The following is a 20792-nucleotide window of genomic DNA, read 5'->3' as shown; positions in this document are numbered from 1 at the left end:
AACAAAAGGCCACTAGACGATGACCATCGGGTCAACATCCGAGCAGTCTTCTTGGTCTTTTACATTATGCAACTCTCGTTTCGGCCTTTCTAGCGGCACTATGTCGCACACGATCACAAACTTTTTTCCATTCCCGGCCTATCTTCCATTCTCATCAAATTATCTGGGTTGGCGTCTGGCGGTTAGTAGGCATGATATGATACCTGCATTTTGAGGTTCTTTGTCCAGCCTCATATCTGGCGTTATTGATTCCCCCGTATCTCTCTTCCTGTACCTCTTACGTATCCTATGCATTCTCACCTTTTTCTTTCCTCTTCGTGGCTGTCAAACGGTTAAACCATGGGAAATCAGATGCTTGCTCATACCCCCATCTCCTTGGAATGCCGCAAATTGACAATTATATATCTGGAGTTTGTGGTAAATTGAATAATCTATTTTTTTTTTTAAGTTTCACCTACTTCCCTCGTATCTTTCTACGATTTATATAGAGCTTTCTTCCGGCGGGCTATTTACTCCCTTTAAATAAACCTGCCCTGGTTCAGGTTGTACGCAATAAAAATTTCCGCATCCTGCAAAGGCGTCAAAAAGCGTTACTAATACAGATGGCCGGGTAGGCAGCTCCCAGTCACTGTAAATCTTGAAACTCCATAATTTATTTTCCATCCTGTACGAGTTCAACCATGAGATCTTGAGTAGCCCCCTGTTGACTTAGACCAGACTGGGATTGACCCACTACGCATGTTCTACGAAAATTCTACAAAAGGGTGTTGTGATAGAACAACCAGACCAATATTGCATTTGGTTTAATAAATTAAAACGCTCATAACGCCATCAAGATTGACATCGTTGATAACATGAAAGACATTATCTTCTGCCAATTAAAGAAATAAGCCGAAGCAGTTAAGTGTCGTGAAAAAAATGGTTACATCTCGTTTTTATTCTTTTTTCTTCGTTCATCAGTTGATCTAGTCAACCTCCTCCATGGCGCTCTCGCCAGTTGTGGCAGCGGCGGGAGCCTCCTCAGTGGTAGCGGGCTCAGCCTCAGCCTCCTCGTCGATGTTCAGGCCGAGAGAAACGAGCTTGTGGATACGCTCAGCGAAGCTGGCAGGCTCATCAATGGTGAAGCCAGAAACCAGTAGAGAGGTCTCGTAGAGGAGCTGGGTGATAGACTTGACGGTGCGGTCGCTCTCGCCGTCGGCCTCGACCTTCTTCTTAAGCTCCTTGACGATGGATGACTTGGGGGAGATTTCGAAGGTCTTCTTGGAGGACATGTAAGAGCTCATGGAGGTGTCACGGAGGGCCTGGGCCTTCATGATACGCTCCATGTTAGCGGACCAACCGAACTGGCCGGTACGGATAGCACAAGGAGACCCAATGAGCTTGTGAGAGACAACAACCTTCTCGACCTTGTCGCCGAGGATGTTCTTCAGGGCCTTGGCAAGGTCCTCGAACTCCTTCTCCTCCTTCTCACGCTCGGCCTTCTCCTCCTCGGTCTCCTCAAGCTCGAAGTCCTTAGTGATGTCGACAAGCTTCTTGCCATCGAATTCCTTGAGCTGAGTGAAAGCGTACTCATCAATGGGGTCAACAAGGAACAGAACCTCGAAGTCCTTCTGCTTCAGGCTGTCAAGGAAGGGAGACTTGGCAACGGCCTTGATGGACTCGCCGGTGATGTAGTAAATCTGCTTCTGGTGCTCCTTCATACGGGTGACATAGTCGGTGAGAGAAGTGATCTCATCGCCAGACTTGGTGGACTGGTAGCGGAGGAGCTTGGCAAGAGTGTTGCGGTTCTGAGCATCCTCGTGAATACCAAGCTTGATGTTCTTAGCGAAAGCGCTGTAGAACTTGTCGAACTGTTCGCGGTCCTCAGCAATTTCGGTGAAGAGCTCGAGAGTCTTCTTCACGATGTTCTTCTTGATAACCTTCATGATCTTGTTTTGTTGCAGGGTCTCACGAGACAGGTTGAGAGGAAGATCTTCAGAGTCGACAACACCCTTGACGAAGCCAAGCCATTCAGGGATGAGGTCAGTGGCATCATCAGTGATGAAAACACGGCGGACGTAGAGCTTGATGTTGTTCTTGGTCTTCTTGGTCTCGAAGAGGTCGAAGGGAGCACGCTTGGGAACGTAGAGGATGGCACGGAACTCGAGCTGACCCTCGACGGAGAAGTGCTTGACAGCAAGGTGGTCTTCCCAGTCGTTGGAAAGGGACTTGTAGAAAGCAGCATACTCCTCCTCGGTAATATCAGCAGGGTTGCGAGTCCAGATAGGCTTGGTCTTGTTGAGTTCCTCCTCTTCGATCTTGGATTCCTTAACGGTCTTGGTCTTCTTCTCCTTCTTCTCCTCATCCTCATCGACCTCCTCGATCTTAGGCTTCTTCTCGTCATCACCCTCCTCCTTGCTCTCAGCCTCCTCATCAGGAACCTCCTTCTCGGTCTCCTTCAGGACGTGGAGGTAGATGGGGTAGGAAATGAACTCAGAGTGCTTGCGGACAACCTCTTTGATACGGCTCTCCTGGAGATACTCGGTCTGCTCATCCTTGAGGTGAAAGATCATCTTGGTACCACGGCCAAGAGCCTCGCCCTCAGTGTCCTGAGTGAGGGTGAAAGTACCACCAGCGGCGGACTCCCAGATGTATTGTTCATCATCGTTGTGCTTAGAGATGACGGTGACGCGGTCGGCAACAAGGTAGGCAGAGTAGAAACCGACACCGAACTGACCAATCATAGAGATATCAGCACCAGCGGAGAGAGCTTCCATGAACTGCTTGGTGCCAGAGCGGGCAATGGTACCCAGGTTGTTGATGAGGTCCTGGAGAGCGTTGTTAGTATGAATTTCATCGATAGAAATAAATTGCGACAAGAACTTACAGCCTTGGTCATACCAATACCAGTATCACGGATGGTGAGGGTCTTGTTCTCCGCGTCGGGGACGATGTCGATGCGGAGGTCCTTGCCCGAGTCGAGCTTGGAGGGGTCAGACAGAGACTCATAGCGAATCTTGTCAAGGGCATCCGAAGAGTTGGAAATGATCTCTCGCAGGAAGATTTCCTTGTTGGAGTAGACAGTGTTGATAATCAGCGAGAGAAGCTGAGAGATCTCAGCCTGGAACTCGAAGGTTTCAGCCATTGTGAGGGGTTATAGGATCTGTGCAGAAAAAGTAAATTTGTTAGCTATTTTTCTTCGGTTTTCTTCGCCAAATGCATCAAGTGGCAATTGAGAAAATCCACAAAAGTAAATTCGCCCGGATGTGAAATAGCCACAAAATAGGGCAAGCTCTGAGAAGAGAAAGCTCCTACAAACGAAGCGGGGTTGGAAACTCAAGCGAAAGTGTACTCACAGAAATCGAGGGGAGCGGTGAGAGGAATGAGGGGCCACACAGGCGAAGATGTAATGGAGAATATAGGAATGAGGAAGGAAAGGAAGTATTTAAGCACACGGGAGAGGTATGGGAGAGAAGAAGGAAAGGGAGGAGAACGGATGGAGAAAAGAAAAAAAGAGGGCGAGGTGAAAGCGGGAGACTTAATGTTTCTTTGGGCCTGGAGGGACGAAACTTTCCACGGTGATCCAGCAACTTCCACACCTTCTCCGCCCCTTCTGGTCACTTCCTGTTCCAGCGCCTTCCACTCTCTGCCTGCTTTCAGCCTCGCCTGCGAATCACCACTAACATTCAGCTGTCCCGCCTCACTTGGCCCCAGATCTCACTATCCAGCCTCTCTGTCTTCTATCAAAAGCAAATCCCAACCATCTAGATAATCCCATTCGCTGTGCTCAAGAGCAACCTGGAGATCCTCGTACACCCGATGCTGCCTCGTTCTTCAGGCTCTTAATCTAGAACGTTCCGCTCCACCAAATGTGGCTACCGGACCAATCATGTTCCTGAAATCTCAGGATTGTCCTGTCAGATCCTTCCAGGCTGTTCATGGTCTTGATATTGCCCGCCTGTACTACGGACTCCGCCCACTAGAACTTTCCACCTCCTCCCATAGTGGTTCCCAGGCACTCGCTCGATTTTCCCTTCTGCAGCCTGTACCGTAGATCGTCTTGATCCAGCGAGGCAAAAGACTGGATTTACCCTGCCTGCGAAGGCAACACTGAAACTTTCAAATTTGTGGACAATCTTTTCAAGTCCCAAGGCTTTTGAGCCCTGGACCAAAGAACCTTGGAAGACGGGTCCGAGCATTATCGCCGTAGCTCTTTATTGGCTTATAGTAATACTGAATACATATTGTATGTTATCTTCGATGATTATCTCCTGTATTGAAGCTTCATGCTCCTTTCCTACTTGCCCACGCACCTCCGACGTGGCACTCGACAGCCATCTTCCCACGAAGGGCTCAATGACCACCACAGGCTCACGGCCAGTTCATGATTCATGTTCAAATATGAAAAATAAAAACACCGTCATCTAGGCACCATCCTCAATATGAATGCAAGGAAAGTATGCTAGGTGGGAAATGTAAAAAACAGTAAGAAGGGAATGAAAAAAATGAAATGGAAGAAAAAAATATTAACAATACGGGCATTGAGCTCGCTATGCTAAAAGTGAAATAAATATCATGGCAACACAAGGATAGAAACAAAAGGTCATGAAGGACCTGCCAAATGAAACCCTCAGCTAGAAATGGAAATGAGTATGACACTTTTTCCAACCGCTAATATGCATTGTGATAAGGGGTAGGGCGTCGCATAACACACGTCATTATCAGTAAATGGGGGAGAGTAATACATGTCCTGGATCACAGAAGCATACAAACGAAAAAGCCTTGCATACCGTCTCGAACCAGGGTGAAAGGTTAAGAGTCATACGACTGAATCATGGGATGAGACTGCGTCATGGGAAACACCCTCATTCTTTTTACCTTTTCTTATTGGCAAAGGACACGCTTCAAGCAGCCTGGCTCTGGTTGCGTCCCTTGGCATTGGCGTTTCCACCGCGACCTCGAGGAGCGAAACCTCCACGTCCATCACGCTGGAAACCACCGCGACCCTGGCTGCCGGCACGATCGCCACGGCCACGGCCGGCACCACCACGTCCGGGTCCATAGTTGGCATTCCCACCGTAAACGCTCCCACGAGGCCGGCGTTCCTCGACCTTAACCTGTTCGCTTCCAATCTGGTGAGGGTTTGCAGCGACAGCAGCGTTGTAGCCGGCGCGGTCAGCAAATTCGATGAAAGCGCAGTTCTAGGGAAAATAATGTCAGTAAAATCAACGCTTCATTGTCAAATAATGGCATTTAAATACCTTCTGACGGCTCACGTCGAAATGGGTAAGCTTTCCAAAGCGCTCGAGTGTTTCTCTGAGCAAATCCGCATTGACCTTTTCAGTGACATTCTTGATATAGCCAAGGACGGCTTGGTTGTCACCGGTGCGGGCCTGGGACTTCTTGTGGTCATGGCCTGCAGTCTGCCAGCCGGAACCATCTGTGGATGATGGCTGACTAGGTACACTCTCAGGACCAGGAGCCGGGGCCGTGGTCGGGGCAGTAGCAGCAGCAGGAGGAGCCGGTGCGGCAGATTGGGCGGTAGTGGACGTCGCAGCGGGAGCCTTAGCAGGGGCAGCAAAGATGGCAGGGACAACAGGTGCAGTAGCGCCAACCTTAGAGGCAATGTTAGCCCAAGTCTTTGGAAGAGCCCTGGCGGGAGCGGCAGGCTCTTTGGCGGGAGCTTGAGCCTCCTTCTGCGCTGGGGGAGCTGGGGTCGATTCGGGGGTCGCAGGCTGCTCAGGTTTCAAGGACTCGGCCTCAGCCGTGGCGGCAGGTTCCTCCGCAGCTTCGGCACCGGGTTCATTCTTCTCGGTTCCATTGGTCTGAGTGGGTTCAGCGGCAGGTGCTTCCACTTCGGATTCTTCGACGCCTTCGAGCTTCTCATCCACTTTAGCAGCAGCCACCTCATTGTCCACTTTTGAGTCCTCGGCCTCCGGGGTAGTTTCAACGGCAGTCTGGGCAGGTGCCTGAAGCTCAGGCTCTTCAGCGATGTTGTTCGAGACAGCAGCCTCGCCGGCGACGTCCTCTTCGTCGGCCAAGTACCTGAAAACATCATTGAGAACGTAATAACCATTAGGTTGCTCGGCCAAAACAAAGGTCTGCACGAACTTGCGAGAGGGCTCCTGTTTGTTGGAGATCTCGCCAATCACCGAGATGAGGATGTTCTCGAACGAGGCCTGAGCGTCGACGTTCAATACGCGAACTTTGCAGTCCTGAAAGTCAAGCTGCTTAATTTTCTCTTGGATAGCCTAAAAAAAAGAGATGACATCAATAACCGCGAACACGTTATTTGGCATGCAAGGAGAGGTTGGTAACAATTGACGTACCTTTTGGCCAACGGAAACCGGAACGGATTCGGCCTCTGTACCGAATACAAGCTGCGATCGTCGAGAGTAGAAAAGGTGTAATTTATCCGGACTGCGGCTCATGTTGGTATAGTACTGCTCAACGAAATACCACCCAACCTCGTCCTTGGAGATACCATTTTTCTGGTCGTTGGATGGGGCATTGGAAGGCGTGGAGGACTGTGCCGGCTGGAAGTTCGAAACACTGTTGACAGCAGTGTGCGCATGATTGTATGAATCAGGGTAGGCAGGCTGTGCGTGGTAGGTGCCATTCATGGGAATTTGGGTTGTGTCGGCCATTGTGTTTGTGAACGTAACTTTTCGAAAGTCGGCTCGCAAAGAGAGTCTAGCAGGGCGAGAAATAGCGATAAAACAAAGGGGCCTCTATTGTAATGCGGAGATGGGGGCGGAAGATCTAACGACAGCTATCGCTCAACTGTTCAGGAGCCTGTATCAGTATACATCGCGGCTAAGCACGGGTGGGCGAATGGAGTAAGAAGGAACACAAAGACGCATCGGGCAACGCACAGCTCCAAGCAAGTGAAAAATATCCTTCAGAAAAACGAAGCGAGCTCGTACAAGAAGTATTCGAGACCTAAGATAGAAGGCGAAATGCGTCTGAAAAGGTTGCGTGGAGGTGGATTGGGGGTGCGAACGGAGGAAATTCTTGTGCGATCAATTTGAATTGAAATCGAGGCCGGGGAAAGGTCTTGGGAGGCGAATACAGATGCCAAGGTCGAAGTCAGATCAAAGCTTAGTTAAAGCAAGAGAAAAGTGCAGAAGGCTCTTTTAGAAATGTAGAAGGGTGGACAAATATAATTGGGTGTGGAGAAGAAGAAACGAAGAGCAACGGTCACGAATGACTTGGAAATGGTCAAATTGCAAAGAGCGATGAAGTTCCCCAATTGTGGTGGTGACAGTGACGAGTGTTACAGTGTGGCACAGTCGACCGCCTTCCATATACAGCTGGTTTTCTTTTCTGCCGCCTGCAGGTTAGATCGCGAAGTTGGCAGGAGACGCGCAAGTAGCGCGGCAGGAACAATCGATAAGGGAACAGTGACTGCACATTCGTGATAATTGAGCGTCCTTATATTGATCTAGCAGCGATTCTACAGCCGGAAACCTTCCAGGCGCACATCTTGAAGAAACAAAACGCATGTGTTGTAGACAGGATAATATAGTGTATCCAAGTCCCTAGTGATCTGCAACTCAAAACAATCATGATAAAAAAAATCGACATTTAGCGAGAAAGGAGGGGGGGTATGAGAGACATGAAAACACAAACTTCTCAGAGACAAATATCAAATTTCATCCACAATATCCGCCAAAAAGGGGGGAAATAAGAGGAGCACAATCTCCATAGACGGTCAAGGAAAAACTGCTGACGAAAGATCGCAAAAAGCAAGAAATGACAAACAAAAGAAAAGGTATCTTAAAGCATCTGGGGTCGGAAGCGTTCCCGCAAAAAAAGACATAAAGTTCATGAAGAGGACCGCTCAGAAGCAGCAGCTTTCTCGTTCATCGCAGGTTTCGCCCGCATGACGGCGTCCTGGCCCGTCATTCTCCGTCCGAGAGCGCGCTCTACCTTGGCACCTAGGGCAAGTTTGCTGAGGTTGTCGGTCTTCTCGGTGCTAGGGATAAATCGTTGCTTCGTAAGGGGCTTGTTTTCCAAACGATCCAGGCCCTCGCGAAGGTTATTATATTCAGTAACTTTAGGGTCGCCGCTCGGTAGGCTTCCAGTTGTACGCTCCGAGGCAATCGAAGGGCTTCCGCTTACGGTCGAGAATCTTTTCGAAGCACGGTTCTATACTGTGTTAGACAGTGCTATCGCAGATACATAGGCACCGAAATAAACTTACGGACTGGGCCATGATGGGACGTTCTGAATCGAGAGAAGATTGTCTCGCCATGCCTCCGTCGCTGCAACGTTGGATTGTGATGTTTTGAATGCAGAAGTTGAGGGTGCAGGCAGTCGTCGCAGTCTATATGTGCTGTAAATTTCTCAGCGACAGATCGATTTGTAGAGACGACAGGAGAAGGGGAAAGAGAATGTGCATGGAAACCAAAAAAGAAGAAGAAAAAGAGCAAGTTCGGCCCTCAAAAGGGTCTTTGCAAAAAAATAATAATAATAAAAAAATAGGAGTCATGCGTGAGGGATCTCCATAGGCGCACAGGCGATAGCGAGCGAAAGGGGCAAAGCGTGACTTACCTTAGTTGAATGCGGTATCGTCCGAAGGTCGAAAGCAAATAGCGTCAGGAACAAGAGCTTTGTCGGTTTGGCGACTAAATCGGTGCAGTAGATGGTAGGAAGTCAGGAAGAGCAAGAGGAGGAAGAAAGAGGAGAGAGAGGGTTTGTCTAGCCAAGCGGAGTGACATGCAGATGAGGCAGAGTCGCTGAAGATGAGGGACCCGTCTGAGAATTCAGGAGAGCATGCGGTGGGGCGGACCAGACAAGTGTAGGAGTATTTTCTGACCGTTTTAAATCGACTCTGCTGTCGCTGTCTCTGTCTCCACGAAATTAAGTCTACTGCGTACGGAGAAGTCTAGTATATTTACTGTGGACATCCAGGGAGCCCTCTTGAAGGGACGGCAGCGAGAGGGAGCAAAGAGTGGGTGCTTGCATCATACCATGCGGTTCCACTTGTTTTATTTATCGCCGCCCCCAGTCACCAACACATACAAGCTATGAAGTCAGCGCTGGGGCGAGGTTCAGCTACAGAAGAGAGGGCCAAGCACCAAATCGATCAGGAGAGCCAACCTTGGAAGCCACAAGGCGAACGCTACCATATCCACCATACATCATATCTACGAATTGTACTTTGCTGCTCGGCTTCATCAGCTGCCACGTGTCGGAGACAAATAAAATGAGCTCCGTTTGGTCCCGGCAGCCAAAAAGCCACGCGAGTTGATCCCTGTTGCGCCGTCGCTGCCCCCAGCATGTCAGATCCAGCCGTCTCATTCCTGTGAGAGGGCCACCGATGGGGCTTCCTGCATCCTGCCATCCTTCTCCCCCCCGCCAACTTATCCTGTGGGAATGCTGAATGCTCTGTGACAACAACAATAATCTCGACGTTGAGTTGGAACTGCCGAGCTGATTGCTGATCCCTTACGACCGCGGTAGTTCCTCGTCTCCGACCCTCCCCTCCACAGCAACAACCACGGCTACTTCTCTGTGACCGACGCCCATGAACGTGATTCATTCGTTTTCCTCTTTCGGTACAGCTTATTCTGTACTCCAGCTCAGCCGCTTTGTATGACTCGGCCGTCCAATCTCTCAGGGCTTAGATTCCCGTTAGACTGACGCTAAAATAGTTGACACTTTGATGATTGAACGATCGCTCAACCAAGACGGCTCAAACTCAGGGAAACGGGCGACGGTAACACCCTTCAGCCCGTTTCCAGTCCCCAATAGGCCGACAGCCCGATGTCACTTCTCACCGCGTGGCATTCAGAGGTTCCATACACTTTGAGAGGGCCACCTATACTCCGGTGATTGGGTAGAAGTGATTATTAAGTTATTACACAGGTCCGTCGGCGAACCGGTTCATCTCATGAAATTCTGGCGTTGACTAAAGGATTTGCGCAGGGAACTCTGTTCTTCTAATTCCTCCTTTCATCACAGTCACCTCATAATCCAAGACGTAGACCTACCTTGGCACACCCATCTAAATGGTTTATTTCTATAACATAAGTCAAGTCGTTTTGGGGCAGGTGAGCCGCCGAGCAGGGTCCCAGTGCCTTGATCTGCCGTTGGCTGTTCCCGAAACATTATACATTTCTCACGCCCCTGTAGCTGTTCGCGTAATAATAGCAGACGCAACTATCAAAGACTAGTGCTGCGTAGTAGACCCTGTTTAGCCCGAGCCGTTATTCCTTATGGGCATTTAGATGGAGCGTACCTGCCCATGGTCTTTCTATTGTGTAGTATACTTACGGTATACTCCGTATTACTTCCCGAGCGACACTGATCGAATCACTCACGTCAACTGTAGATTTATTGGCCTTCTGCTTACTGGAATTTATCCTGCCGCTCCAATGTGTCCAGATAACAAACTGCCAACGAGCAGATCATAAATTGATTATACACTAGCCGATGATTATTATTATTATTATTTTTCGCCTCGTTCCCTAATCAGAGTATTTTGAAGACATCCTAAGCGTTGTTCTTGGTTTCGTGCGGGGCGCTGCGCCATGTAAGTATTTGAGGCCGTCGGGAGAAGTATATCCACCAAACAACTACATGGATCATAATGAAGCCCAACATTTTTTTGGAGCCATGATCAAATACCCACTGGCCACATATCATTCGGGTTAGAATTAGCCCGCAGAATCCTTTCATTCATCATGTCCAGAATGCGAGTAACAAAAGCGCCTTTTCCCCACAAGAACCCAGCTTATATCAAAATATCTACTCACTATGCGATTTCCAAGTATTTTCGTATTCTACTGCGCCACTTACGCTGCAACATCTCAGGCCTGCAAGACCGACGAAGATTGTAGTCTCAACGGTCTCTGCCGACCCGGCTCACCCTGGCTAGGGCCACCCCACCCCAAGAAAACTTGCGAATGCGATCCCGGATGGTTCGGTGACGACTGCGGACGCCTCGATCTTCATCCTGCAATCAAGAACAACGGCTACAACCACTCCATCGATGCAACCGCCTCCAACCGTCTCGGCCCACACGGCAACTCCTCCTGGGGCGGAACAATCCTGCAAGACCCGCATAACCCAAAGCTTTTCCACCTCATTGCTTCCCAATTCGCGGACGGGTGCGGGTTGGGTGGATGGAGACCGTTCTCATTTATTGTGCGCGCAGAATCAAGAAGCGGACCGCAGGGACCTTACCATTATGCCGATACCATCAGCAAACCCTTCCGACATAACCCCGAGGTGGTATGGAGCCCCGCAGATGAGAAATACCTGCTGTACGCCATTGGTGTAGACGACAATGAGGCACCAGAGCGCGAGAAATGCTCTAGTCTCTCGAATAAGCAATGGCCAAATAACATCTCTGTCTCCACGGCGCAGAATATCCGGGGCCCATGGTCGCCCTTTGAATTGGTTCTAGCTTCGGTAGAACCGCATTCCACGAATCCTTCACCCTACCCATTGTGGACGTCGGAAAACCGCACAGGCGAGATTGTGCTGGCCGTGGAAGACCTCGCCATCCTTCATGCAGACAGGTACAATGGTGAGTATGAGGTTGTGCATACGCAAAGCTGGAACACGAGTGAATGGAGCCCGACCTGGACTGAGGATAGCTTCTTGTGGCGCGACAAGCGCGGCAATTGGCATGCGCTTGCACATTGGATGATTGATCTCGTTGAGCATGATGGGCAGAAGTGGCCGAGGGTTGGAGCACATGTCTTTGCGAGGGAATTGGCGGGACCGTGGCGCTGGCATATGCACGAGGCGTTTAACTCCACGATAACGTACACTGATGGGACGGCCCAGACACTAAGGAGGAGGGAAAGGGCGAAAATATTCTTTAGCGATGATGGGGAGATGACACCCTTGTACTTGGTCAATGGGGTGCAGGAGATGGGCGAGAGTTCGAGGAGCTCAACGTTTATCCAGCCAATCGGGGAGAAGTGGAGGGAATTTGAGAGACAGCTGGGGTTTTAATCGGTATATTAGCCGGGATAACGCAGGTAAATTAACCTCAGACAAGAAGAGGCTGTGGTTACCCGGTTACAGAGACCCAATGCCTAGCAAGTTATACAGTGTTTTGTATACAAAGCAGACCCGCTCGGCATGCCGAGGCTGTGGATTCCCAGTTTCCCACTTCCTTTTCTCCCTCCTTCTCCCCGCAAGCGGTCGCCAGAGCGGTGGGACGATACCAGGCATTATCGCACTGGTGGGGGGTTGCTCTGCTTTAAAAAAAATACTGAACGTCATTTAACAATTATCGAGTCTTGAATTGTGTACTTCGTCCCATATCGCACTTATTGCTGTCTTTGCCTGGCATCTTCTAATCAAAACCAGATATTCATCCTCTTAAAGTGAACTATACATAAACCCAAGCAATGCCGAAACCCAAGTCCTTCCTCAAGGATACGAAATTGAAAAAGAAATCCGCGCAACAGCAGGTAACATGAATTATACCCTGTTTTACTGCGTCCTTAATCTTGGATCACTTCCATTTGGGGAAACATGTGCTAATCTGTTGAAATTTATAGGCTCCTCGAACGGCAGATGAATTCCTAGCCGGTTGGTTTTTCAAATGGAAGAGTGCGTGTCGAGAATGAGGGCTACTAACCTAAAAGTCTAGTCGGAGTCGAGCAGGAAGAGGCTGGTGAGAAATGGCGTGCTGGCGATGCGGCAAAATCTCTGCGGTTCTTTATGCGTGCTATTGCTACATACGATGAGGGGCTACAGAGGCATCCTAACGCGTTTGATTTGGCGTATAACAAGTATGTTCTTGTTGCACCTATTAGGGCTGTTTCCCATTATTGACATAAAACTAACGGAGCATTGTCCTTGCATAGGGCGAGAGTTCAATACGAGATCACGCAACACCCGAGACTTGCTGCACAATTGACGACTCCGCTGGGGGAGGTTCTGAGCGTAGCCTTGCATTCACATCGGGTGGCTCTGCAATTTGAGCAGGACAACGCAGACGCACTCTTTAATACAGCACAGGTCTTAACAAGTCTTGCCGAGGCAGTTACCGACACGAAGCGACCGGCGGAGGAACAACTTAACCAAGGAGCTAGGTTTCTGCAGGAAGCGATAGAGCTTTTCCAGCGGTGTCTTGTACTCCAGGAACTGAAGTATACTGAGATGCAGGAGCAGATTAGACAGATGGAGACCGGGGAGGTACAGCAGTCTGGGCAGCCTGAGCAACCACAAGATGTGCAACAAAGCCCTGACACTGGCGAACCGAAAGACTCGGAACAAGAGCAATGGGCTGCTGTTGTTGAGCCTGTAACCAAGGACACGCTTGTGGACACGGCCATCGCACAGTTAGACGCGCTTGCAACACTTTGCAACCTCCTGACGTATGATCCTGGCGTTGGGCTCAATTGGGTCGAGGAGTATTCTACCAATCTGCTCCAGGAAAAGATTTCCGCATACGTGGGGGGCTCGAGCCGGCACTACGAGGTGGAGTTGGCTCGGGCAAGATTCAGTGCTGCTTTGAATGAGGTTCTCTACCGAAGCGGACGGACAGATGTCGAGACATATGCCGCTGTGGTAAACCCCTTCGCACCGAATTTGGATATCTCAGCAGATCCAGCAGCTCAATGCGCTAAAGCTGATGCACTCGTATCATTTAACACGGCCACAGCAGAACAGCCTCCTTATCACGATCCAGAAGCCTTCAAAAAGTCGCTTGGCCTCCGATGGCAGGCGTTATCCGCTGCCGTAGACACGTTAACCAAAGCATCTAAACTTCCGGATGCCGAAAATCTGCCCAAGATCCATCTCGCAAGAGGTGACACTGAAATGAGCAGATGGAGGCTTGGTTTCCCACCCTGGGAGCACGGAATGGCCCAGCAATATGGAGCAACCCTGCTTCGCAATGCTCAAACGTATTATCGAGGCGCCGCGGCATTGGCTCGCAGAGAGGGGTCTGGCGACGAAGAGCGCGATGGGACATGCAAAGAAGCAATTGCCGCCGCTATCGAAGGTCAAAAGGAAAAACTAGCGCAACTCAAGGGTACGGCATCCAAAGAGCTGCTAGTCGTTGCTGAGGACATGGTGGAGGAAGGTTGGGTCAACGGGGCTGACATGGAGACCCTTTTGTCGTAGATAGGATACCCGGAAATTTCTCTTCGACCGTAACGTTGTGTGCAAAATTTATATATCCGATCTTGCCTTGACCTCTTCGTCCATTTGTAAGGCCTCCTTGCGAAGGTTATTACTGCTCCCATACTCAGTCGCTGCAGCCGCAGCACCCTCAACATCCGCAACTACCGTCTCCAAGCCAGCCAGCAGGCGCTCAATCTCAGCCCGCTGGGCTTGTACTCGCTGTGCCAACTCCACATTCTGTGTCTCGGTAGCCTGTATCTTGCCCTCTAGAACCCCCTTGGTCTTCTCCAACTGCGGCGTTAAATGAGCCCTAAATAACTCATCCGGTGGTAATGTATGCGGCCTATAATCATGCGTCAGTTATATATCCACCAAATTATCCCCAAAAAAGGGGGGAGGAAAGCTAATACGGGACATTGCCCTCCTTCTCATCTTCTTCCATCTCGTCATCTCCCCTAGCATGCTCTTTCCTATCATTCTCCGCCCCTTGCTTCCGGGCCTTCGCTTCCCCAACTAATCGATCCAGTTCATTCAATTGCGAAATCGCGTTTCTTTCGATCAGAATATCATCAAACTCGGCCTTCGCACTTTCCTCTAACTTCGCATTGAGCTGGCGCCATACACTCTCCAGACTAGCGGGGACATGCTTTGCCGGCGTGGGGAAGCAGGATGCGAAATTGGCATAGGAATTCGAGCGGAGCGTGCGTGCGAGCGCTTGCGAGTAGATATCCTGTAGGCGGGTGACGCGGGGTCCGGGGGTTTGCGCGATGGGTGGCTGAGGAGGTGGGGAGGGCGATTGGTCTTCCTGACGGGAGTTGTTGGGCCCTTCAGCCATTTTCTAGTGCTATTGAGGGGACGTTCGGGGAATTAGATTGTGAGGAGTTGGGTAGTGTTGCGGTGGTTGGGTGTTGAGGAGAGAATGCAGAGGAATGTATGGAAGTACCTACTCAGTCGCGCGCGGCGCAAAGCAAATTACTCGACGTGTCGATCACGTGTTTTGTATACATTTATTGCGCGGCGGATAATTGTTAACACTTTTCACGCTAATTACGAGAACTTAATAGATTTCTTTTTCTATTGTCGCTAAAAAATGGGCAGAAAACTATTACTATCGCTAATTTTTGGAGTGTCGTGGATGCTCATGCCGTTAGACCGTTAGCCTGCGGGTGCTTTCATTCCCACTCGATGGACGTCGCAGGTCAGCACCGGAGTATGCATGTCCGAATGGACTAATACGAAAATTGACAAAGGCCGACTTGAAACTGCGCCAGGATATGGAGATATATATCAGGCTATTCCAAAAGCCCTGCAGCGGAAGGACAAAACTTGATGCATAATTCAGACCGAAGTTGGATACTTCAGGGTAAACGAATGCGTAGACGCGATTGACTGTCGAGGGGACCTGTTCCAAGTAAGTCATGTACTCAATCAAATAGTAGTCTTTGAAAGGGGCTGCGAAAGGAATGACTTACCCAGGTGACCAGTAACGCCACAAAGAATAGCATGGCGTACTTAGTATAGGCCCAAGCCGCGACATTTACCTCAGATGCAGTTGTCGAATGGCGATAGGGCTCATCATCTGGAGGAGGGGTGTTGGGAGAAATGTCACCGCGTATTGTCTCGAGCTGGACCTCTGTGGGGAGGGCGATGCCTGCCTGGACATTCACGGAGTAGGGCCGATGTGACGACTGAATATAAGCAAAGCTAGAGTTCTGCTCTATGGAGGGACCGGCCTCCCCCAAGCGGAAAGGGGCTGCATCTTCCGTTGTAATCCGAATTTCCGTGACCTTAGAAAAAGGTGGATCATCCGGGATAGACACGTCAATTGTTGTATCGAGCCCCCCAGCTTCCTTGAGTTGTCGTCTACGCCGCCAGACAAGATTACCTATTCGCGCATATATTGCCAAGGTCACGGAGATGACGAACCACACCGGGCCGTAGAAGAGCGCAATGCGCAGGATGTCCCATGATGGGGCCACCCAGCACCAGAGCTGCGATGGGTAAGAATGCTGCCACAGCCTAGAAGGGAGTGAACATACTATAGCCGAGCCATAAATCTTGCCTCGAGATGGGCTTCTTATAAAGAAATATGTAAAGGCCGGTATGAATGGTAAGCCATAACATAATACAATGTACTTCCACTCCAGGCGTCGTAGCTGATCCGAGTTATATTTCCGAAAGAAGGTGAGATAGACGTTGAAGGCCATGGCGAAAGTCCATAGGGCGTCGGCGGGCATGAACCTGACGACGTCAATACAGTCAAAAAGACCCAACAATGCACAGCCCTGCACTTCCACAATGAAGACCAACCATTGAATCAAGAAAGCTTGAATCTGACATAGATTGCTGCTAGTACCCGCTCCGATACCGGACTGCGAGATGAGAGTTGCGACATTGGCCATGATATTTCCAAACGAGGCGTAGAATACCAAACGATTGATTGGCTTGCGGAATGATGGCGAGGAGAGAAAAGAGATGATGATGATGCTGGTAGCAGTCAGGGAGATCGTAGAGCATGTCCGCTCTGTGGCCGAGATGGCGAAGAGTTGGCCCGCCGACAGAGACATAGCAACATGACTGACTGGTAATGAGCCGGATGTTTACATTGCGAGTGTTCAAGAAGTGAGAAATGCAGAAGACAAAAGTTGGGAGGAACTGCGGTCCCAGGCGCAAAAGGAGCGGCTGATCTAGGGCGAGCTCCTGGGTATGCAGGAGGAATTATCGGATCAATATATCATATTATTATACGTTCTTATTATTACGAGTCTCGGCCATCCGGACCCGGGGTTGCTGGCCTTCTGATTGATAGGCCCAGTCTTAGCGCTGAAGAGTGTTTTCAGCCTGCAGCCTGCGACATGGACAAGGTCTGCGGTGGCCAATGCGATCAAACAGACAATCCGAGAGCACCAGCAAGATTTTGGATTCGAGCCGGTGAAATGCGGGGGACCAAGATTGCCATGGAAAATGAGCGATCATCACCAAAGGAGTTAATTAACCGCCTTGGAGGAGGCGAGTTCCCGGCTCCTGGCCGCCTCCTTTGAAGCTCGTGGACGATCTGAAACACGAAGATTCCCAATCCGAACGAGAGGACATAATATTAAGCGACCCCGGCCGGCCCCGTGGCCCGAAGGTTAAGGCCCGCAGCTGGGCCTCATGAAGGAGAGACAGCTCAGAAGGAAACCGGTGTCCGGAATGGAGGAAGAGGTTAAGTGATCAATCACCTGGTCCAAACTCGCCACAGAATGGATTGAAACGAAAACTGCTTGTTGCTGGAAGGATTCGCTTCCCCGCAGGTCGGACGGAGGCAGCTCCAGTCGTGTGCCCTCCAGCTCTGGCCAGTCATCGATTGGGATTTGGGCGATAAAAAAGACTGTGAAAGAAGCAAATTTCGCCCCTTCATACAACAACTCAACATAGACTGCCTGATTGGTCTTTGCAAGCTATAAGGTCGATCATCTTTAGTGCCTGAGGCGGCCCGATCGATCGAGGCTGATCAATTGATTCAGCAAGTCCATGAGATGGAGAGTGAGATACGGCGTGGACTTTCTTTCAATCAATTATCCCAGTAATCAGTATCGTGGTTGGTTCATTACCCTTTGTGTCTAACGCCGTGCTCTCCTATCTAAAACTAGTCCTCTCGTCATGTCTTGCTAACAATAGAATAATCCCATGAATCTCAACGCGGAAGAAAAACGGACAAATCAGAATTGGAAAAATGTAACAACTAATACGCTTGTTGCGGCGGCATCATCCCCCCATACCCAGCCATTTGCTGCTGCTGCTGCTGCTGATGCAACTGTGCTTGTAGCTGTGGAAGGTCACGGAACCACGGATGTTGGAGGGCGTCATGGGCGCTGATACGCATCTCCGGTCGTAGTTGGAGCATTCTATTCAACAGATCAAGGCCGATCGGGTCAATTTGGGGGAGGATTAGGCTGAGGTCTTGTGTGGCATAAACATGGAAATTCGCTCTGTATTCCGGAAGCTGGGAGATGCCCGGCCAGGAGCGCTCAGAGGGCGTCCCCATGAGGCGGAAAATCTTCTGTAGTTGATCTTCGTTCGTTGTTCCCGGGAACAACGGGCGCCCTGTGTATAGCTCTGCCATAATACAACCCGCGGACCAAATATCGATACTCGTATTGTATGTCCTGCTGCCAAGAAGGACATCGGGAGCACGGTACCAGAGCGTCACGACTTCGTTCGAGAATGTGTTGACAGGGATGCCGAATGCGCGAGCAAGCCCAAAGTCCCCCAGCTTTAATTGTCCCTTTTTATTAATCAACAGATTTTGGGGCTTGAGGTCACGATGCAGAACTCGGTTGTCATGACAGAATGCAATGCCATTCAAAAGTTGATGCATGAATGACTTGATGGTAGCTTGGTCCAGTTGCCCCCGATCGCCCCGGGTGTCCATGTACTTCTTTAAATCCTTGTCCATGTATTCAAACACAAGCATGAGCTTATTCTCCGTATGAATCACGTCGTAAAGAGATACGATGCTCTCATGTTTCAACTCTTTCATCAACGAGATTTCGCGAATGGCGGTGGACGGCGTTCCTTCTTCAGAATCAAGATGAATTTCTTTTAAAGCTACCAGTTCGCCAGTCTGGCGATTTCGCCCCTTGAAAACCTATGATGCGCCTCTTTTAGCATGGATATGGCCCGGTCAAGGAATGGCTTGTTCAAGGAGTGGTCTGCAATAAGACAAAAGATGTGAATGAACGTACGGTGGCATATGTACCCTCTCCGAGCTGGAAGAAAGAATCACGATTAGTCTCTGAATACATCCCCTGCATCTCAGGCCCAGAGATTAATGGGGTTCTCACCTTCTCCAGCTGCTGAAATGAGCTGGGTTGCTGCGACTTGTCCATCGTCGGCGCACGTTGGGGCGGGAGTGAAGGAGGGGGTGTTTTGTGGTAAGCGTTGAAAAGGAAGGACTTTGGGGAAACGAGGCTGGATGCAAGGTCCAGCAAGGACGAGGGCGAGGAAGTTGTATGCAGTTGCTGGGGGTCTTGTAATGAAGTCATGTCAGTTTCCGTTAATTAATTCTGTCGCGGCGGGATCGAGCCCCGCGACTCGAAGTACCCAAGAGTGCAAAGCACGGACGGGCCGGACGCCGAAATTGTTCGTCCCGCCCAACTCCAGCGGGCGGCTAAAGAGGAAGTATCAGCCCTCGAGCGGTTTTATATTACTATAATTGTCTTCTCAGCGGCACGCGCTCGTCAACTATATTTCTTTATTGGTCGGCGCCAACTTATATATAGAGAAGTTTCTAAGAATAGTTGATCTATGGTACCACGATTCTATGTCTTTGCCATTGGCCCTGGCAAAAAGAAAAATTAATGCAAGATATTTGGCAGCTGGGATGCAATGAATGGTAAGATGGAGTCAGAGTTGAGGCTGCAGCGGGTATATCGCGAAACAATATCGTTGCCTCTGTTTGCTTCATTATTGGCCAGGATTGATTCGTTTCGAACGCCTCCAAGGTTGATAATGCCAATCGGCATCCCTCTCTTGTAGGCTCTTTCCACTAACCTCCATGCAGAGTATGTGGCTAATGACGTTCCGAGGACAAGTAATCTTCCCGCGTCGTCAATGGCTTCTTCTGCGGCTGGCTTGACAGCCGGGTCAATGTTCTCTCCGAACATGATCACCGCGGGTTTCAGAATACCCGCCTTCGAAGTGGGCAGCCAGGCCCCATCCTTTTCAACCTCAACCCTCGCGGGGGTTCCATCTTCAAGCCGTGGGGGTTTCTCAAGGCAAGTCGGACACGAAGGGTAGCGAAACGTGGAATATGGTGCCTCTGGTAGCTCAACGTCTCCGTCTGCGTTGAGCTTCAATCCCATGCGCTGTTGCTCCTCTGGGTTATTTACATCAAGAGCTCCACTGTCGACCATCTTCGCTAGAAATTCTGCCCAGGCTGGGTTGAGCTTCTCGAGAGATTCCTGGAAATCAGCCCTCGGAAACTGATTCCGACAGCTCAAACAAACAACAGACCTTAGGTATCCGTGTAGTTCAACCGATGGGATCTCAGGATGAGCTATTTGATGGAACGAGTCGACGTTCTGTGTGATCACTGAGCTAACATAACCTTTGGCGCCGAGCTCTTTGACTGCCCAGTGAGTTGAATTTGGCTTTGCCTTCACAAGCCCAGGCCATCCGACAAAGCTGCGAGCCCAATATCTCTTCCGTGACTCATGCCGCGTTGCGAATTCATGGAAATATATCGGCCGATATGTCTTGTTCGTGACATACGTGCCATTTTCGCCCCGATAATCTGCCAGTCCCGATGCCACCGAGATTCCAGCCCCGGTAAGAAGGACGCTCTGGGAGTTTCGTCCAACGTCAACTCCGCGGAGGTAAGGCGACGGCGCCGCGGTCAGGAAGTTGAGGAAGGCATCGATTGCTCCCGACACTGAGCTGGCGGACGGCGGAACAATAATCGGCGGGGGTAATGGGCCGGTGAAGGGAATTCGGATTGCTAGAACCGTCATCGAGCACACATGTTTAACCAAATTCTACATCGGCTCAAAGAAGGCGAAGCTTGGAAATGCTCATCGGAGCCTCGCCGGACTTGCCGCAGCCGCTCTCATATTGAGGCTCCACACCGGGAGCTGACTAACCCATGTCATACCACGTGACGTCCATTGCTGCTTTTAGATCTATCTCTCTCTTTTGCAATGTTCACAAACAAGACTGTAGCATGGAGACAA

At 50.2% G+C, this 20792-nt stretch overlaps 9 protein-coding genes across 9 annotated transcripts; 2 read left to right on the top strand and 7 right to left on the bottom strand.

Moving 5' to 3' along the window:
* Window positions 1-965: 965 nt before the first annotated feature.
* Window positions 966-3124, bottom strand: hsp90 (chaperone Hsp90; the record flags this gene model as incomplete). The annotated part of the gene is made up of 2 exons (XM_040807893.1): window positions 966-2807; window positions 2867-3124. 2 exons carry the CDS (start codon window positions 3122-3124, stop codon window positions 966-968), a joined length of 2100 nt encoding a protein of 699 aa, XP_040673836.1.
* A 1406-nt stretch (window positions 3125-4530) lies between these two features.
* Window positions 4531-6950, bottom strand: ASPVEDRAFT_386557 (NTF2 and RRM domain protein). The gene is made up of 4 exons (XM_040811746.1): window positions 6922-6950; window positions 6309-6762; window positions 5241-6230; window positions 4531-5180 (listed from the first exon to the last, which is right to left on the bottom strand). Exons 2-4 carry the CDS (start codon window positions 6624-6626, stop codon window positions 4884-4886), a joined length of 1605 nt encoding a protein of 534 aa, XP_040673835.1. The 5' UTR covers window positions 6627-6762; window positions 6922-6950; the 3' UTR covers window positions 4531-4883.
* Window positions 6951-7806: 856 nt separating this feature from the next.
* Window positions 7807-8236, bottom strand: ASPVEDRAFT_57271 (uncharacterized protein; the record flags this gene model as incomplete). The annotated part of the gene is made up of 2 exons (XM_040815320.1): window positions 7807-8130; window positions 8186-8236. 2 exons carry the CDS (start codon window positions 8234-8236, stop codon window positions 7807-7809), a joined length of 375 nt encoding a protein of 124 aa, XP_040673834.1.
* Window positions 8237-10395: 2159 nt separating this feature from the next.
* On the top strand, window positions 10396-12067 carry ASPVEDRAFT_47270 (glycoside hydrolase family protein). Its single transcript, XM_040813739.1, has one exon. The coding sequence runs from the start codon at window positions 10744-10746 to the stop codon at window positions 11950-11952; it is 1209 nt and encodes a 402-aa protein (XP_040673833.1). The 5' UTR covers window positions 10396-10743; the 3' UTR covers window positions 11953-12067.
* Window positions 12068-12353: 286 nt separating this feature from the next.
* Window positions 12354-14079, top strand: ASPVEDRAFT_57269 (uncharacterized protein; the record flags this gene model as incomplete). Its single annotated transcript, XM_040815319.1, has 4 exons — window positions 12354-12416; window positions 12507-12537; window positions 12599-12740; window positions 12816-14079. The coding sequence occupies 4 exons, from the start codon at window positions 12354-12356 to the stop codon at window positions 14077-14079; spliced, it is 1500 nt and encodes a 499-aa protein (XP_040673832.1).
* Window positions 14080-14127: 48 nt separating this feature from the next.
* Window positions 14128-14914, bottom strand: ASPVEDRAFT_203353 (PMF1/NNF1 family protein; the record flags this gene model as incomplete). Its single annotated transcript, XM_040809401.1, has 2 exons — window positions 14128-14422; window positions 14490-14914. 2 exons carry the CDS (start codon window positions 14912-14914, stop codon window positions 14128-14130), a joined length of 720 nt encoding a protein of 239 aa, XP_040673831.1.
* Window positions 14915-15226: 312 nt separating this feature from the next.
* On the bottom strand, window positions 15227-16646 carry ASPVEDRAFT_142955 (putative cAMP receptor-like protein; the record flags this gene model as incomplete). Its single annotated transcript, XM_040807883.1, has 4 exons — window positions 15227-15481; window positions 15552-16070; window positions 16119-16320; window positions 16390-16646. 4 exons carry the CDS (start codon window positions 16644-16646, stop codon window positions 15227-15229), a joined length of 1233 nt encoding a protein of 410 aa, XP_040673830.1.
* A 1002-nt stretch (window positions 16647-17648) lies between these two features.
* ASPVEDRAFT_385057 (cyclin-dependent serine/threonine-protein kinase phoA) lies at window positions 17649-19262 on the bottom strand. Its single transcript, XM_040811714.1, has 3 exons — window positions 18906-19262; window positions 18807-18830; window positions 17649-18709 (listed from the first exon to the last, which is right to left on the bottom strand). The coding sequence occupies exons 1-3, from the start codon at window positions 19104-19106 to the stop codon at window positions 17804-17806; spliced, it is 1131 nt and encodes a 376-aa protein (XP_040673829.1). The 5' UTR covers window positions 19107-19262; the 3' UTR covers window positions 17649-17803.
* A 156-nt stretch (window positions 19263-19418) lies between these two features.
* Window positions 19419-20573, bottom strand: ASPVEDRAFT_57264 (putative SIR2 family histone deacetylase; the record flags this gene model as incomplete). Its single annotated transcript, XM_040815318.1, has 1 exon — window positions 19419-20573. One exon carries the CDS (start codon window positions 20571-20573, stop codon window positions 19419-19421), a length of 1155 nt encoding a protein of 384 aa, XP_040673828.1.
* Window positions 20574-20792: the final 219 nt, after the last annotated feature.

Source organism: Aspergillus versicolor, assembly GCF_001890125.1.
Source record: "Aspergillus versicolor CBS 583.65 unplaced genomic scaffold ASPVEscaffold_14, whole genome shotgun sequence".
NCBI lineage: Eukaryota > Fungi > Ascomycota > Eurotiomycetes > Eurotiales > Aspergillaceae > Aspergillus > Aspergillus versicolor.
The sequence above is the reverse complement of the archived record's forward strand: the minus strand, read 5'-3'. Positions and strand labels throughout refer to the sequence as shown.